This window comes from Juglans microcarpa x Juglans regia, chromosome 5D (genome assembly GCF_004785595.1).
Source record: "Juglans microcarpa x Juglans regia isolate MS1-56 chromosome 5D, Jm3101_v1.0, whole genome shotgun sequence".
In the NCBI taxonomy this organism is placed as follows: Eukaryota; Viridiplantae; Streptophyta; class Magnoliopsida; order Fagales; family Juglandaceae; genus Juglans; species Juglans microcarpa x Juglans regia.
Genome location: NC_054602.1, coordinates 6,912,846 through 6,931,341, shown reverse-complemented (window position 1 = coordinate 6,931,341; position 18,496 = coordinate 6,912,846). Strand labels below are relative to the sequence as shown.

Sequence of the window (18,496 nt, the reverse complement as noted above, 5' to 3'; positions counted from 1 at the left end):
ACGCTTGTACACTCACGATTGTAAATATCATTTCTTATTATTTTTTGTGTTTTATTTTAAAGTTTGAGAAAGTTGAAATGATTAGGTAATGATTTAATGAAAAAATTGAAAATTTGAAATTGAAAAATGTTTATGTTTAAATGATGTTTAGATATTGAGATGAGATAAAATGAGATGAGATGGTTTGAAAGGTTTAAGAAACTAAACCAGGCTTTAGAGGTTTTTTAGTCTAGTTTTGCTTTGCTTTTGGTGGGGATTATAAATTTGACTTGGGGAATTTAGTTATCGATACGAATTACTATGTCATTTCTTTTAGGTTGGTTTTCAGATTAAGTAGGCTCAACAACTCTAACAGCATGATTATGACTAACAACTAAACCCCAGCCAAGATTAGTTAAACTTTTTTTTGAACCTTTTGGCATTGCTCCTACTCCATGCTTATTCTACCTGAAAGGGCTGAAAATTGTTCGTCTAATTCACCACGGGGGCTTATGTTCACATCAAATATATTACCAACTAAGCCAGATTTGTCAGTGTCTAAAATATCAACAAGAGTGCTTTTTACATTCTAGATCTGGACTAACATTTGTTGAGTTTATTTGTCTGTCGAGTGTCTGCAGACTGCAGCTTTGAACTCCATGAATGTTTGGACCAAAGTTGATAGGAATTGATAATTTTACATACAATTTTATGTATCCACCCTTGGGCATTAAGATCAAATTTTTATAAAAGAATAGGGTTGCTTGAAATGATTTATTCGGTTTTACATAATATCTGAAGGCAAACCCAAAATTAGAGAGCTTGGTTCATTAAAACAATTCATTTCGTGTGGCATTTCTAAATATCCTGCTTAGCTTGGTCTTGACCAGAATTACAAGTTTCTTCCAACTTAAAATCTGAAGCTTGACACGAGGAAGAAAAAATCCTAAAGCCAAACATGAAGAAAATATCATTTTCTCTTGTCTACCATGCTTGTACACCATCACTACAGATTTGGTTGTCATTTTGAAGTTGTTGTATCGTAAGAAAGTAAAAAGTAAAAACAGTTTGCCATGAATAAATGGACCTTCCGACCTATTCACAGTTGGGGGAGCCAGAACATCTTGAACTTAAAACTTAGGTCAGCTTAACTTGCTACACTTGATCTGCTATAACGAATACAGTGGCCGGAACATCCAAATCTGTCTGAATCTCTACACTGTTATTAGATACATTCCGCAAGGCATGGTTGGGGAACTGGCTGCCAGTTGCACTCAACGAATACTGCACATTCCTAATAAGGTTAGGAAATAGAAGAACGTTATTAAAATCGACAATCCATAAGTTTCCTTTCCCATTCACAGATCCCCTTGCAACTGTGGACTTTATGTTCATCCCTCTCACATTGTTCCTCTCAATCACAACTTGATCGATATCTTTGAAAGGTCCATTGGATTGATCCAGTTGAACAATTTCAATACCTTTATCGGACCCACAGAACATGTTGTCAACAATATTGACCCCATGTGCAACACCCTTTATTGATTTCAGGACAATGTATGCATCACCAAGGAAAAAGCTATTAGAGATATGAAGCTGTATAGGGTCTTCTGCAACTATACCAGTGTAATCCAAGTACGAATTCACGATTCGGGTTTGTGTCAAACCGGGCAGTTTCAGATAAATCCCAGTGCCACCAAAGCCAGTGGCCTTATTGTAGCAATGTACACCTGTAAGTATGTTGGCTTGACCAGAAACCATTATTCCTATTGCAGCTGAAAAAATTACCACATCGGTTACAGCATTATCATTACCCATTAGGTTTATTGCTGTTCCCGAAAAGTTCCTTTCACCATGATCACCTCCAGCAGTGATGTGCTGGCCAAGGAAGGAGCTCCTGATGTAGGTTTCATGGCCACCTTGGACTAAAATCCCATTGGTTGTGAAATGGGAAATGTAACAATTGTCTATGCTAGTCCTGAGTGAGTTTATTACCGCAATACCTCCACCCCTGTAGTTTGAATCCAACATGAGGTCTCTGAAGGTTACATACTCGTAATTGTAAGGTGATGATGAGGACAATAGCTCTGCATCCTTGGAGCTCTCTCTGTTTTCTTCATTATTACTAGTCGTTGAAGCTGACAGGTCGATCAGATACCCGTCAGTTGGAAAATCGTCCGAGGCACGTAATGATCCTCCATGTATCTGTTTTATCAAATACACCAAAATTTACACCCGCATCAAAAACTGCAGAAGAGAATTACACCACTTAAATTACAACATTTCAACAGGTTTGATAGAGAAGATAAAGTCTAGGATGCAGAACAACATTTATTTTAAACTTTATGTAGAGCTGAGGAGTTTCTAGGTGTGCCCTATAAAACTCCAACAACTAGTAAGATTTTTTGCATATCATAAGGAATTGGAGCATCTTGCTCTTCAAGACTCCAAACTTTTAACACGTATAAGATCTGACATAGATACTTTTAGCTTTAACATTCTTAAAGGTAGGCCTTTGGCCCTTTTGCTTTCACAACAAACCATGGAACGATATTCTCCTTTAGATTAAAGGAAGTATTTCCGAAAGGCTGCCAAAAGTTGAATTTGCTTCCTCAAAATAGCTACGTGCCCAGAATGCGCGTGCAAACCTGTCATGGCTGTGATTAGAACCCAAAGAGAATTCATTCATTTTTCGAAAGTCAAAAGTATTCCGAGTAATGTTCAGACACTAATCCCTTTCTAAATAAAAAGAACGAGGACGGCACACACTCGATATTTGGTCTCGAAGCATTGGCTTGCGACACTGTGGCATGTGGCATCGACACATTTCTAAGATGGTCCTTTCCACATAAGAAAACAACGCTTAAAAGTTAAAAGACAGATTAACTCAAACATCTTTGTGAGCATACCATGAGATTCCCCACGCCGGTGGCCGGCAATCGTAGTGGTTGGCTAATCACATAATTTCCACCTTCAAGATTAATCTGTGCACCCCCAAGATTCTGGATTCCCTCCAGCAATGACCCTGTGCTTGGACCTCTGGCTGCATCTGATATTGCTCTGAGAAGTGCCTCTGTGCTGTCTTCTCTTCCTGTTGGGTCTGCACCGTATGACGTCACATTATAGACGTGTGGACTTGGTGCAGCCTCCTACATCAACCATCATCATGATCGTCAGTAACATGTTTGAAGAGAGATGACCAGGGATATATTGCAGTGTCGGATTTTTTAAATTTTCTAAGAAATGAACAATAACGAAGAAATGAACAAAAGTTTCTAAGAAGTAAATCGAAACACAAGTTTTAGTACCGGTGGTTGGCCAGTAGAGCTAGGAGAAGGATGGAGAGAGAGTGGAAGAGAAACCGAATCATGCCGGACAGAGGAGACCCTGAAGGCTTGCATTTTACGCATTTGGTCATGATAACGACCGCAGGGAATTTGACCCACCGCAGAATGCTCTCCACAAACATGAATTAGAAAGAAACTAGCTAACGTCATGCTCATGGAGAGTAGTAGAGCTTTTCTTGCCATTGTTGCTTCCATGGTCTTTCTCTCCTACGTTGAAGACGGGTTTGTTATAGGATTTGATAGGGCGAGACTTGGTTCTTGGGGAACATGGAAAGAGAAGCCTAATACGATTTGATAGGAGGATGGTGGGATCTTTATTCATAATATAAGATCACACACACAACACCAGCATTTGTTCCTTTTTTCTTTTATATTTAATGTATCCATGTTTCTATAATGAAGAGTGAGAAATGGGAGTTGCCTCGGGCTTTTGAATCCTTTTTTCTTTTCTCTGACAGAAAGTGAGCAGTTACCAACTTCTTATTTTTGGGATCCTAAGAAGTTTGACATTAGGGAAATAGAAGGTTTTTTTTTTTTTTTTTTTTTTTACAGAGAAAGGCAAGGGTTATACTTTAGGGAATTATAATGTATAGGGGCTCCCTGTACCTCATTGTAGGCATCCCAAATCATGGGTTTAGTTGGTAGGTGATGATCTGATAATTGGTCCTTGGTACCCATAAAAAAAGGGGCCTTGGTGGACATATCTCATAATGAAGCATTCTTTGTCTGTGCAAATTACAATGGTTTCTATGGCATCGAGGGGACGCATTGAATGAAAAGCTGAGATTTTGGACAGTGATCTTGGACAGTGATCTTGGTTATGGTGCAGAGTAATAGGGTGCTCTGAGGAGGAGAACCCATTTATGCCAACTCTTTTTCCCTTTGATCTTCCTTTTTTTAATATATAACTGCAAATCAAAAGGAGTAGAAAGTATGGTAATAGGACGGCAACAACATAGGTACACATGTTGTTTCACTGTTGTTAGCTTCGTGATTGAGAGGAGAATCAAGTCTTGGAATATATCGAATGTGAGAGGATAATTAACCAAAGCCCGGCCAGAAGTTGGGCTCACCTCGTACAACCTTGCATATCTGGGTGAACATAATTAATTACATAGATTGAGACACTACAAATTAGACAATAGGAAAAAGGTGCCCCTACTCAGATATATTGAACTAGATGTTTGGCTTATGTGGCAAATCAGTTTGACTGCAGTTAGAGGCTATGATTACGCTTCCACTAGTTTAATTATAGAATATCACAATTTTAACTTTAGTTTGTGAATCAGGATTGGATGAAACTATTTTTTATTTCATTTCTTGATTTATTAGTGGAGTAAGTTCAGCCTGGCAGTATTAATGATAGCACATATTTTGGATTAAAGTTTGACTAGCATGTATATGAATCACTATTTTCTCAGGCATCAAGCCCTCCTTTAAATTTGAGGATCTTAAATGGAAGAAAGATTGATAAAGTGAATCTTATAATATTTATTATTACACGTATTAATTCTCCCAATAGCATAAAATGGTTAATAAATGTAAGCATATATCTATATTTTTTCATTTAAGATCTTCAAATCCAAACAATATCTGAACTAATCTTTTTCCCATGTATATAATCCCCGGCTTGAATCAATACTGTGCGCGCTTGCAGGCAACACATGCAGCAGCTGGCCATGGCCATAACTCAACTGAGCTGTAATTTCCAACTTTTTTCAACCAAAACCTACATAAATCTATGTGATTTACAAAGGAAAAGAGGAAAAGGCTCGAACACATGGGACTTGGTGAGTACATTCACGGGATTAATGCATCCACCTTAGCTGGGTCCAACCACAGATTTACCTTTTCCACACCGTAGTTGCTAACTTATGAATAAAATCACATCCATGGTCTAGTACATCTTTTGTCACATAGTCCAATGAAATCTATTTACATCACCGAAATCATGTACGGTGCAAATTAGGTAGCTTTAGATAACCCAACCCCACCGTCTGCTTAATATTACCGTCACTTTTGCTTTCATTTTTACTCTTTAAGTTGATAGTGGGAGAAAATACAGAACTTGGAAGAAACAGACCAGACAGCTAGAAATAAGATCAGATCAATGTCACAGTTGTAACTACGCTGAACAAGGACAATTATGTAGGAAGTGCTTGTTTCTAGTCAGACAGGCATGCATCTGAGAAAATAACTTCTGGACAGCTCATGGTATAACTTTTTATATCGGTCTTAGGTAAGGTTTTGGGTGTGGAGTAAATTGCTTGATGAAGATGAAATGAGATGTAAGAAATTTCTATGCATGCTTGTGCCCGTCTGTCTTCATTGTTGGCAGCAACTCCACGTGGCCTTAAATGTTTCCTTACAAGAGCAGGTCCTTTATGATTGCCAAATTGGTTGGCCCTATTTAAATAGATACAGTCGTTTTAGGTGATTTTGTGGTGTTCTGATCTGCCAAAATGCCTAATATGTCATGGAGGTTCGGGACTAAAATCACATGTCGTACTAAATTGTTTGATTCATTTTTTTCCTTCGGCGGGTCAAAGTGTCTGAGCAGAAAAGATTTTAGTGACCTTTGCCTCCAAATTCATTTCAAAATCACCTGCCAATATTGGGAGATCTCTATACGGTAACCACACTACCACAGGTCCTTCACTCGAAAAAGGGAGAAGATCCCAACAAGAACGGCCCCAATGGTCAATAAAACAACCAATGCCGGCCATTTGATTCTATACATCAAGCAAGCAACTTGCAGCAAATCCATGGCCTCTCACATGAGTTGGCTCAAAGCTAGCGCATAGATGCGTGCATCCAGCAGCTAATAATGTTGCTTTTAAACCCCTATAAACAAAATTGACGAAAACCATTTTCATATCACGCACTAGGTTGTCGAGAAGTCCTAGCTAGAACTTCTCCATAGGGAAGAGAGTGAAGAAACAGTTCGAAACAAACGTTTTGGAATAACCTGAACTCTCCATGCAAGATGAACGCTGGCATTATATAACATATTCAGTTACAACATGCAATAATGTTTATCTAAAATATCATCAAACATATATATGTTAAATATTTTAACATGAAACATTAAATACAAGGGTCTTTGATTTTTTATGATCCATGATAATAAAATAATAACAGTTAAAAGACATACCTCTCTTCATCTTAGTTTGATAAAGAATTTGACCTGACTATGAGAGAATGATCATCTAAATAACTTTACTTTCGAATGTCTCCCCAATGGCTAGAGGCATATAATTATATTGTAAGTAAGAACCCTTAACCCCTTAGTACTATTTATAGACTTCTATCATCATGAAATTTAGAGACATTCGTGTCCCACTATAATTAGAATACAGGTATTTATATCCCACTATAACTCATTAATTAAGTAATATTTTTTAAACTAGTCTAAACTCATTAGAATATGAGTGTGTGGAACATGAAGTTTTAATAAAACTTTTACATTCTCCCACTTGATCCATACGCCCGTAAAATAATTTTTTTCGTTCATGGGTTTATTATAGGAAATTAACTATACTGCGCACGTTCATTTCTAGAAAATTTTCTTAGCTCAAAATACATTACATGAGTCTGGTAATATAAATGTCAAATCAGCTACTAATGCGAGTCATGGTGGTCCCTCTGTTATATAACCAACAAATTTACTTCCATGTCTCACAACACTAGTAATTTAATTTATACGTTCTTTAATTGGGACAATTAAGGCTAATATTATAGTGTCTTGGGTTTCAATTCATATCTATTTTAGACATTATTTTGTAATCATTCATTCATACCATTTATTGTACATATAAAGTAGACAAACAAGAAAACAGAAACAACCACAATAGATATCTTTTAATATCTAGTAACAAAATACTAAACATATTAATTATATCTTTAACATGTTCACATTATGGATAAAGACATAAGACCCATCTTTTCAACAAGTTTTTTAAAATATAATTATTAACACAATATTGATATGAATATATTTGTTTTTATATTTTCTCCTTAACACTTAGGCATTTAAAATTTTATTAACTACTCATCATTCGGCAAAAAATACTATGAGAAATTATTGTTATACATTCTTAGCGGTTTGGCTATAAAGTCGATAATTCTAAATTTCAATATAAATTTCTTCAATCATATACCATACACTGTGGCCTCAAAGCATGCCACAAACTCAGCCCTTACTGCACGTGAAACAGTAAGAAATTTATCTCATACTCTTTCATAAAATAACTGTACTAGATAGCAAAATACAACTATATTTTCTATCATTAGAGCAATTCCACAAAATATAATCTAAATATCTAGTAACCTTAAGAGTATCAATTTAAAGGTAACAATATAGTCCTTAATTTCTTACAAATAATTTTGCACTCTTTTCACAGCTTTTACGTCAAACATCCTTAGCTTACTTTGGCAACAACCAATGATGTCAACTGTAAAACTGATGTTTAGCTGTATAAAAGTTCGTGCAGCCATCAAATTCCTTATAAACATCATATACATAATTTCTTTAACAACCTAATCAATTCGAGAACACTTTAAAATACTGAACATGTTATATTTTATTTTTAAGGTATTTATTAACTAACAATTCTACATACAAAGTCTTTCAAGACTCTATGCAAATATACTGAAACAATCCTAACAGTTTTTGTCATTATATTAAAATTCAATCCCAATACCTATACTTGCCAAAATATGTCATATAAATGCATGACCATAAATATAAAATATACTCTCACTGACCTTCGGGTATATATATTAACAATAAATATTTTTCTTAAATCCAAAATCAGTATTGGTATTATCAAATTTCAGATACCATTTTTCAAAATCTTTTACCTTCTCTAAGTAGTACTTTTATTCATTTCTTGTAGATTTCAAACCTTCACTCTACAATTATTTTCACATCTATTTGATGTAACTCGAAATTGTAATGAGTAACTAATGTTAGAGTGATCCTGAATGAGTCATTTCATGATTATTACAAAATCTCTCTTTCTGATCAATACTTATTTCTGAGTAAAATTCTTGATTACAAGTTTGACTTTATATCATTTAACATTATCTTTTAAGTCAGGATTTTGTCTCCAAGATCCATTTATATTCAATTTCTTTTACTTTGTAGACAATTAAATGAAATTACAAGCTTTACATTGGTTCATGAATTTCAATCAATCTTTTATGCATCGATCTTTTACAGAATCACTTATTTCCATAACTTGTGAAAACACGTGTGAACTTTTATTTGTTTCTATGTCAAATTCAAATTTTGGAAATACCCCATGTAGTCTAATCAAATAGTAAATTAAGAAGATTACATGAGGTTACATGTTCTAATGTCTTCATGGCCATTCTTCAGCGGTGTTTCTCTGATTTGCTTGTTATTCCATGTTATCATTGAGATAATCAGAAAAAAAAAATTACAGGTATTTTTGAAGTACAAGAATGAACGTCACAATAATTACATCTCTAATTTTTATGCTCCCACTAATTTTACTAATCTTAAGGAATTTGACATTTTAATTTCCTCAAAATTCAAATTATAAATAGAAACAATATTGTCTAAATCGTTTGGATTTCCCGACTAATCAATAATGATAATGTACCTAATAACTATTATATAACTCAATTTTCTTTCATTTGGGTTATAAAGTATTACTTTAACTTGACTACTCATACATATATATGTTTTAAATCATTCCATAACAAAAAAAAAAGTCATTAAGACTACATTACTAAGAACACGATATGAGTTTTATACCATTATTTTTAAGAGTTTGTTACTTTTTTTCAAAAATTTAACGAAATAGGTCGGGATTATGGCTCAACTTTTAATATTTCTCATGACACTACTTCAATCCAATTCAATGATTTTTACCTTTCTATCTAGCTTCATTTCCTCCCATGAGAGGTATCTCAAGAATTACCAATGGTTTGAGACTTTTTATATAGCAGATAGATACATCCATACCATGAAAATCATCTATGAAAGCAATAAAATACTTCTATGTATCAAACATTATAGAGAAAAATGTTTACATACGTTTATATGCATTATCTAAAAAAACTCTCTATTTCTTGTGACATTGTTTCTTGATATGTTTGATTTGCTTTCATTTTATACAAATCAACACACATCTTGAGATTAAAAAATATAAATATGGAAAATCTTTTGTTTACTAATCCTTACAAGTTTTCTTTGGATATATTCTCCAACATTTTATGCCACAAATAAGATTTTTCTTTAATCATGTTTTAAACTTCTATGCCACAAATTGTAAAATTTTTTATAAATAATTTTTCCTTCAATTCCAATACATACCTCATGAGTGAAAAACTTTTAACAAAGATATTAATACGAAGACATGACAAATAAAAGATTTTATTCGAAGAAAAAATCAAACTAACATAAATGATATTTTGAAATAAATTGAAACATGAACATTTATATTCAAGTTTAATCACAAAAAAGAAATTAAATAAATAAGTATAAACATTTATAGAGTTTGATGTGAAATTCATGCAAGCAAAAGAAACATGAAAATTTATACTTGAGTTTAACCTAAAAAATAAGTATAAACATTTATAAGATTTGATTCGAGACTTATATAGAAAAAAATTATCCTTTATTTCAAATCATGTCTTATGCTTAGGGTACTTAAACATTTATGTATCCTTGTTTCTTTCAAAATTTAATTGACACAATTTTTGCATTTTCATAACCATTAGTTTCCTTCCTTTACCAAAAGATACAATTACTTTTCAATACAAATTAACAAAATAAATATGTATCAATCTAACTAACTCGTTCATATATATTTCATCACTTTGATAAAATAATAATACATCTAAAATAAACCATTCTATACAAAAAAAAAGAAGATTTCACAATTTTCATTCCTAAAGTTTTGATAAGTAGTAATTAATCATATCTTAGTAAACATCATAGCTTTCTAATTCTTACCCATATTCTCAATAATTGATGTTAGATTTAAAATGAGTAAACTGGGATCTAGAACTACAATCATTTCCTAACGAGGTCTTAGTGTAAAACTGACATGCTCATATTTATCTAAACTAGAGTCAATTTATACAGGAAACCCTATAAGGATATTCACACACTTATTGCAAGAAAAATATTTTGATCACATTAATGCTTTGAGTCACTTCGTACCGGTCGGTACAACACATTATTCAAAACTTTGCATTTGATCCATGTGCTTCAAATACAATGAAGTTGAATTATCAGTGTCATACCAAATGAATGGTATTAACAAAATCTTTAAGTATCAAACAATCTATGCAAGGACAGAATCTCCAAAACTGCACTTGCTGCCTTCCCTAACCACCGATGGAGGAAGATCACCTAGCTTGCTTAAGAAAAGAATGGCTATTTAATTCAATAAACAACTGTCGGAGAAACTGCTATGGTGTGGAGCTCCTCCGCTGGTCCTGGAGGTCATATCGCGTGCAAAGTTTGCAACTTGTCGAAGTGGGTGCAAAGTTCACATGGTGTCGAAGTGGGTCTCTTCACAGGAGGAAATTACACACGGGTGAGGTTTTGATTTTGCTTTTGTTATAGTGTGATGCGGTGTAAGAGTTGTCTATGCGCTTAGGTGATGTGTCAGCGTAGTATTAGTTTCCATTAAACTCATGGCATCGGATTTGCCGTTCCAAAGAGGAACCGTTAATTGGAAGCCATAACCCTCTAGTGTTTTGCAAGCCTTCTGAAATGCACTGTTTATTTTAAGAGCTTTCCTATTTATCATCTCCACACATTCTATACTATATCAAACATTTGGTAAGAGAAAAAAAAAAATGACATATAAAAATGATGAATAGAATTTTTCTTATTTTAACGAGGGCTTGAGCCTCTTTTGGGCCGGATTATCAGAACAGTAACCATACTTCTCAATTTTTAATCTTACATTTTGTCTACTACTTAAACATGGTAACATAGTGATCAGAGGAATGGTTTTCTTTTTACTGTAATACAAAGGAGGAGATGCATTTGAAACACAATATTATTTAAAAAAATAATATATAATTTCAAGCCAGCTGAGTAGTGCTCATCCTGATCACATTTTTATTTAAAATGAGATTCACATTTCTAAACATATCACGTGTTACGTACACTTCCTTCAATTAAAACTCAAAGAACATAAAAGGTTAGGATAGAGAAATCCTTCATTTACTAATTTTTTTTTATAAAGATAAATTTATAAATTGACATAATTTAATATAATATATCAGATTATAAATAATTTTTTATTCTACTACATCAAATCGTATCAATTTATAAAGTTATTTTTATAAAATATTTTTATTACTCTAGCATAATAGCATTATTGGTTAGCATAAAATATGACGGTGACAGACTCTCACTCTAAAATATATAAAATTATAATAACTGTGGCTGGACGTGAGCATTTGGTGACCACACATTTTCCAGATCACGTAGATGGGAATGGTATTTTATATGCCATGCGTGGTTAGTGCATAATAAATTAAAGAGTAACTCAAGTTAGTTTAATAAGAACAAAATAAAATAAAAAATAATAAAAATATAAAATAATTTTAAAATATATAAAATTGTATGGTGTGGGATAAATGGAATTGCTGTAAATTAAAAGCTGCAGAATTATGTTGCGAATCCATGACATTAGGCGATACGTGTGTCATGATGTGACAGACTAACAATACTTATTCAAAAACACATTAGACGGTAATGTAATGACAATTATAAAATATAATCGCTGTAAAGTTCAGCATATTATAAAGAAAAGAAGATGATCTACAAACAATATTTTATATAATATATTATACAATAATGTATTAAATGAGAGATATTTTTATAAAATATTTTATAAAAATAATATAATTTTATAAAAATACCTCTCTTTTATAATATTATTATATAATATGTTATATAATTTATTATGTATATATCATAAGAAAACAGAGTGGGTGACTAAGATTCGCATTTAGATGTTACAGCAGTCCCCCTGGACCATGTGCTGGAGCTTGTGGACTCCCAACTTCCTTTGCTAATTAGACCACTTTTCTTGTCCTTCTTTTTTTATTTTATTTTAATAAGTAGAGAGGTCCCACACATGAGTTCCCAACATCCATGTACCATTCAAATAGATTCACAGAATCCATCGGTGGCGCATTTTAGTACCCCCTCTCAGTCTGTTTTGCCATTTAATTTAGACCCACTCTCGATACCTTGTTTTAAGTTGCCTGTTATTCAAAGTGTGACATATATCAAGTGATCGATGCAGTTAAAACTTCTAAGTAATAAATCTTAAGGTAAAAATCATATATATATATAGTTTTAGTTTTAGTTTTACCATTTATAAAACAGCACAACTTCATCCACAGGTTCACCTAGATCAATATCAGAACCATGATGACCCAAGTTTTCAATTTTCTCTAATAAGAGTTTTGAAAATTTTGTTTCCAACTAAAATAATTAAGGTCTCGTTTGGATGTTGAGATGAGTTATGAGTTATTTATGAATAATAGTGAGTTGAGATGATGGAGTGAATTTTGTGAGACCTATCTAAAATGAGTTTAAATGTGTTTGAATGTCAAAATAAATTTATATATATTTATAAGAGAAAAATTCTATTCATCATCTTAACTTCTATCATCCTCTCATCATTTTATAACGTAGCATTAGATGATATTGAATTATAAAAAGTGATATTGAATGTCAGATAAGATTACGATATATCTTCATTAACATCACTTAATTATAGGTACAACGAATGACAACTCATGATATATAGTAAATTGTCAATGTGGGCCCACAATGTATTATGTAGTGATCCGCATGGATGTTTAATTGGAAGATTAATTATAGAATTATTTTAAGGAATAATCATCTCACCGTCATTTATTAGATATAATCATGCATTTTGATTTTGATTCCGTTTAGAACTTAGATTGAACTAAGACCAATTCAATTTAATTAATTTTAAGTTAAATTCAACATCTAAATACATAACTCTTCTCATAAAGAGTAATGCTACTTATCATCTAAACTTTCATCATTCTATGATGTAGCATTAAGTGATTAAAATTATTTATTACATTTTACTCAACATATCATATCGTTTATGCTATGTTTTTATTTGTTCTTTTTTCGTTTGATATTGCATATGCTTTAACAAGGTGAGAGAAAACAGTGAATGAGAGTGTACAAATATTGCACATTCTATTAACAAAAAAAAAAAAACCCACCGTTAAAAAATAAATTTCTTATACAAATCATACTTAAGATAGAATTAACACTAGAATACAATATGTAGCACTAGCCTATGCCGTTATTGCCGTGTGAGCCTAGATAAGTTTAAACACCAACCTAAATAATGCTCATCAAGTGCATGGCTTCTTGACACGTCATGTAAAGTGGCCGCCATCGATGAATAATGAATATTCCCATTCCACACGGCGCGCCTTATAGCAAACCCTCCCTGCATCCAACTCTATGCATGGCTAATGTGAAGTTGAAGTTGGTCCCACTCACCAGCATCACTCACGAGAGCAGCCAGACAGCCGCCACCACCACAAAACAAAACAAAACAAAAGTGCCTTAAAATCATGTGGAGTGGAGGATTCGTCGGCAACCCTTCATCTGATTGAAACCTCTGTATAGCCTCAATGCCTTTATAGTGCTATACAGTTTGCAAGCGACTCCCTACTCCCCAGGCAGCCATGGCAATTTCTTCTTATACAAAAGAGTACTTATTGGTGCTCTCTCTGTTATCTACGGCTGCTGCTTACGCTTTCATCTTCTCTGGTATTTTCGATCCCTTGGTTCCTTCTTTCGTTCCCTCTCAATCGTCTTTTTCCTATCGAAAAGAAAACAGAAAAAAGAAATCCAGATAGACCAGTTTTTGTTTATGGATATGGGACCGGTGTATTTAAGAACAAGGAATATTCACACCGAGTTTATATGTTCGACTTTGTCATTGAACAATAAAATTATTCTTTTTTGAATGGTCAGATTTGGTTATTATATCTCATAATTCTTTTTTTCTTTTTTCAAAAAGGAAATTAATTTAACTATGATTTTACTTCTGATTGATATCGACGGTTTGTTCTGCATTGGAACCCAAGAAAGTGACAGTAATGTCGAGTTTTGAAAACTGACCACGTCAATAAGTTACAGGATCTTTCTGTGTTACGATGGTGGTGATGGTGACGGTCACCATGGCAGTTCGGATAATTTGATTTACATCTATCAGTTGTCATGACGATGAAAATGAATTTGTTTTGTAGATGATGCTGAAAGAAGCAGCAGGGGCGATTTGTTTCGCGAAATCCTAAGGGATGAGGCAGTGGCAAGGCTTGATGAGCTTGGAAAGGTACCAAATTCGAGCCCAAACTTCAATTTCTGATGTAATTCGCCTCAAAGTACTACTGCTATTAGTAATGTTGTAATCACAACTACTGCTACTTCAGAGCTAAAACTCATGCCAGTGACTATGCCAGTGACTACAGTAGCAATGTGGTGTGTGTGTGATTTGGAGAACTAGTTTACCATCATCCCAGCTGTTAGTGGGATTCGGAAAAGATCTGGCACAGTTTAACCTCCTTGATTATTTGCTAGTATTTTGAAAATTTCCATTGAATATGTACAAAAACACATGCATGAAATATTTCTAAATTATCTACTTTTTCCGTGATAAATGATATGAAATTTATATTTGAACTTGATAGTATATTTTGAAATTAAAGTTTTTGCTTCCAAAAGGAAATCAGGAATCCACCTTTTGCAAACACAGACCAGGTTATCGATGCCATTTTCTTACCCAAATTTGGCCAGAGTCTGCATCTCACCATAACATTAATCATGTCATGTGTGCCCAATAGTTGTACCCTCAACTGTCAATGTTTCTTTAAAATCTAATGACTAGCCAAATGGTTAAATTGCATTTAGAGGTGTCAGTGGATACTTCACACAATCATCCTACTCAAATTTAAACCCAACTCGCAGCACCAGATTTTCCTTTGCTTTACTGGTTTGATTTGGATACATGTTCTATACTTTGGGTGATCTTAAATGTTAATGTTGTAGTCGGGATAAACAGGTAAGTGATGCAGATGGCTATCTTGAGAGGACGTTCATGAGCCCAGCTTCTGTGAGTGCAGGAAACATTATCCGTGGATGGATGGAGGATGCTGGCTTAAGAACGTTAGCTTTCTACCTTTTTTCTGTTGTAAACAAGTATTTGGAAACTCAAACTGATGTTTACGTTCATTTGCAGATGGGTAGACCAGATGGGCAATGTACATGGCCGAGTGGAGGGAATGAATGCAAGTGCTGAGGCTCTGTTGATTGGATCTCACTTGGTGATGCTTTTATTTTTCCCATTTTCTCATTTTAGTTTAATCTTACTCTGCATACAAAGAAACATACTCTAGAGAACACATTGACAAGAAAGAGAGAGTTCATCACTATTAATTGTGGATAATCCTCCTTCATAACAGGATACTGTTGTTGATGCTGGGATATTCGATGGCTCATTGGGCATAATCAGTGCATTATCTGCACTAAAGGTTTTAAATACCAATGGGACATTGGGAAAACTAAGGCGTCCAGTTGAGGTCAGTGAAATATCTGCTTTGAAACATTATCACGAGTGATATGATTTGTGACTGTTTGAATTTAAAGAGAAGTCTTGCCACAAGTTTACTTTGAAATGGAAAGCCCACCATTTGTCATCATTCACTCGAGTATTTTCCGAAGTACTTACTGTCTTATCTGGACTTGCATGTGAGATGATTCTGATGGAATTTTATACGATATGTGATAAAATTTGTCCAGAAACATATCCTGGGAACAATATCCCCAATCCCCCATATAAAATAGAAGAAAACGAAGGAATAAAGGAATTGATTATTGGACATTTAACAATATAAGTGAGGTCACTGATCAAAAGCAGATTTTGGAGAGATCTAATCTCTGACGTGTGAATAGATTAGTTCTTACTTTTTAGTAATCTGATTCAGCTAGAGCTTTAATTAATGCAGACCCATTCATTTTGCTGAACTGCTTTTGCTGCACTATATTCTGTTTTTATTCTAAATTTTATATTTGAATATGTTAGATGTGGTGCCTATGAAACAATTCTGATCAAGGATGTCATAAATTTGTTACTGTTACAGGTGATTGCATTTAGTGATGAGGAGGGAGTGAGGTTTCAGTCTACTTTCTTGGGCAGTGCCGCTGTAGCTGGTATTTTACCGGTTACAGCCTTGCAAATATCTGATAAGAGGTTCCCTTGAGCAACTTCAAGCTTATAGATACTCATGATCCTTCTGTTTATTATCAATATATTCATGCATAATCCTTGTTCAGTGGTTTGACAGTGCAAGAGGCTCTTGAGAAGAACTCCATAGAAATTACAGAGAAAAACCTGTTACAGCTCAAGTATGACCCAGGATCTGTCTGGGGTTATATCGAGGTATAACAGCCTACACCAATTATCTTGAGAACAAGCCTATACTGTATGCCCTCGAGTTTATCTAAAAGCTTAGTTCTTTGAGTTTCTAGCATTCTGAGTGCACATTGTGCTCCCCATATTGGTTCAATACTGCAGATTCATATTGAACAGGGGCCTGTATTAGAATGGCTCGGGTTTCCTCTTGGTGTGGTTAAAGGCATAGCCGGACAGACACGATTGAAGGTATACAAAACAGTTCACGTATTGGTTTCTAAATCATGTCGAAATACTTTTCATTAAAACAACCAAAACTTTTCACAGTTCAAAATTTCTCTACTGAGCAGTCCAAATATACAATTGCAGGTTACTGTGAGAGGTTCACAGGGGCATGCAGGAACCGTCCCCATGTCAATGCGTCAGGATCCCATGACAGCCGCTGCTGAACTAATTGTATTGTTGGAAAGCCTCTGTAAAAATCCTAAAGATTTTCTTAGTTATGATAGTCATTGCAACGACATAACAGTGGAATCGCTTTCCAGTTCTCTTGTCTGCACTGTTGGAGAGATATCAACATGGCCAAGTGCAAGTAATGTCATTCCTGGCCAGGTAAGAGCTTTATCAATGAAGCCCAAATTGGACTACTTCATTGTTTGTTGAAGTGAAAATGAACCTCGGATGCAGGTGACATTCACGGTGGATTTACGAGCAATGGATGACTTGGGACGTGAGGCAGTTATTTATGGATTATCTAAACAGATTTATCAAATATGTGAAAGGCGATCAGTTTCTTGTGTCATTGACCGTAAGGTGTGGGACTTTCATCTCTCTGTGAACTTCTTTCGCTACGAGAATAACCAAATAACTGAGTTTTCTGTGTACCATTCAGCATGATGCGAATGCAGTGATTTGTGATTCTGAGTTGAGTTCTCAGCTTAAGTCTGCAGCTTATTCTGCACTCAAGAAAATGGCAGGTGAGATTCAAGAACAGATACCTGCTTTAATGAGTGGTGCAGGACATGATGCAATGGCTATGCATCACTTAACACAGGTTTGTTCTCTTTTGCTTCAATCACATTTTTCAAGAGGTACCATCTATACCTTGTGTTTTGTGGTAATAATATGCAAAAATTGGAACAGGTTGGGATGCTTTTTGTCCGCTGTCGTGGAGGTGTAAGTCATTCCCCTGCAGAGCACGTATTGGACGATGATGTTTGGGCTGCTGGTTTGGCACTCTTGGCTTTTCTAGAGACACACATGATGTAAATTATAGGGAATGTTGACATTAATGTACAGTAGAGAAATCATTGCAAGCCTCTTCTCTGCATGAAATCTTTCAATTTGATCAGGCAATTAGAGAGGCTCTCAATTCGCATTATCATCTATAGCTATATATGTTGCAAAGAATAGAACTTTATTCTTGTAAAGCCTCATCATCAATTCCTAATAAATTGATATGTTTAATCCAATTCGTTATAAAGGCAGTGATGAGTAATCAATAATAATACAATTAACACCTGTCCACGCACTTGGAATGATGGTCAATGGTCATGAAGTTAACTGTAGTGTATAAACGATGCGATGAATATCGGAAAGGAACAACAAAAAGGCGTCTACCTGTAGTGTATCCTTCGACCCTGTTATGTGTGCGTATGGTGTTTGGGAGTGGCACTCATGAATATTACTTTTTGT

The 18,496-nt window shown here is 34.3% G+C and overlaps 2 protein-coding genes across 2 annotated transcripts; one reads left to right on the top strand and one right to left on the bottom strand.

Moving 5' to 3' along the window:
- Window positions 1-1,121: 1,121 nt before the first annotated feature.
- LOC121266426 (polygalacturonase QRT3-like) lies at window positions 1,122-3,521 on the bottom strand. The gene is made up of 3 exons (XM_041170242.1): window positions 3,288-3,521; window positions 2,889-3,128; window positions 1,122-2,184 (listed from the first exon to the last, which is right to left on the bottom strand). The coding sequence occupies exons 1-3, from the start codon at window positions 3,519-3,521 to the stop codon at window positions 1,135-1,137; spliced, it is 1,524 nt and encodes a 507-aa protein (XP_041026176.1). The 3' UTR covers window positions 1,122-1,134.
- Window positions 3,522-13,912: 10,391 nt separating this feature from the next.
- LOC121266252 (allantoate deiminase 2-like) lies at window positions 13,913-18,273 on the top strand. The gene is made up of 12 exons (XM_041170029.1): window positions 13,913-14,157; window positions 14,640-14,725; window positions 15,452-15,555; window positions 15,629-15,713; window positions 15,852-15,968; window positions 16,530-16,639; window positions 16,723-16,828; window positions 16,964-17,050; window positions 17,171-17,413; window positions 17,489-17,614; window positions 17,694-17,855; window positions 17,945-18,273. Exons 1-12 carry the CDS (start codon window positions 14,073-14,075, stop codon window positions 18,068-18,070), a joined length of 1,437 nt encoding a protein of 478 aa, XP_041025963.1. The 5' UTR covers window positions 13,913-14,072; the 3' UTR covers window positions 18,071-18,273.
- The last annotated feature ends 223 nt before the right edge of the window (window positions 18,274-18,496 follow it).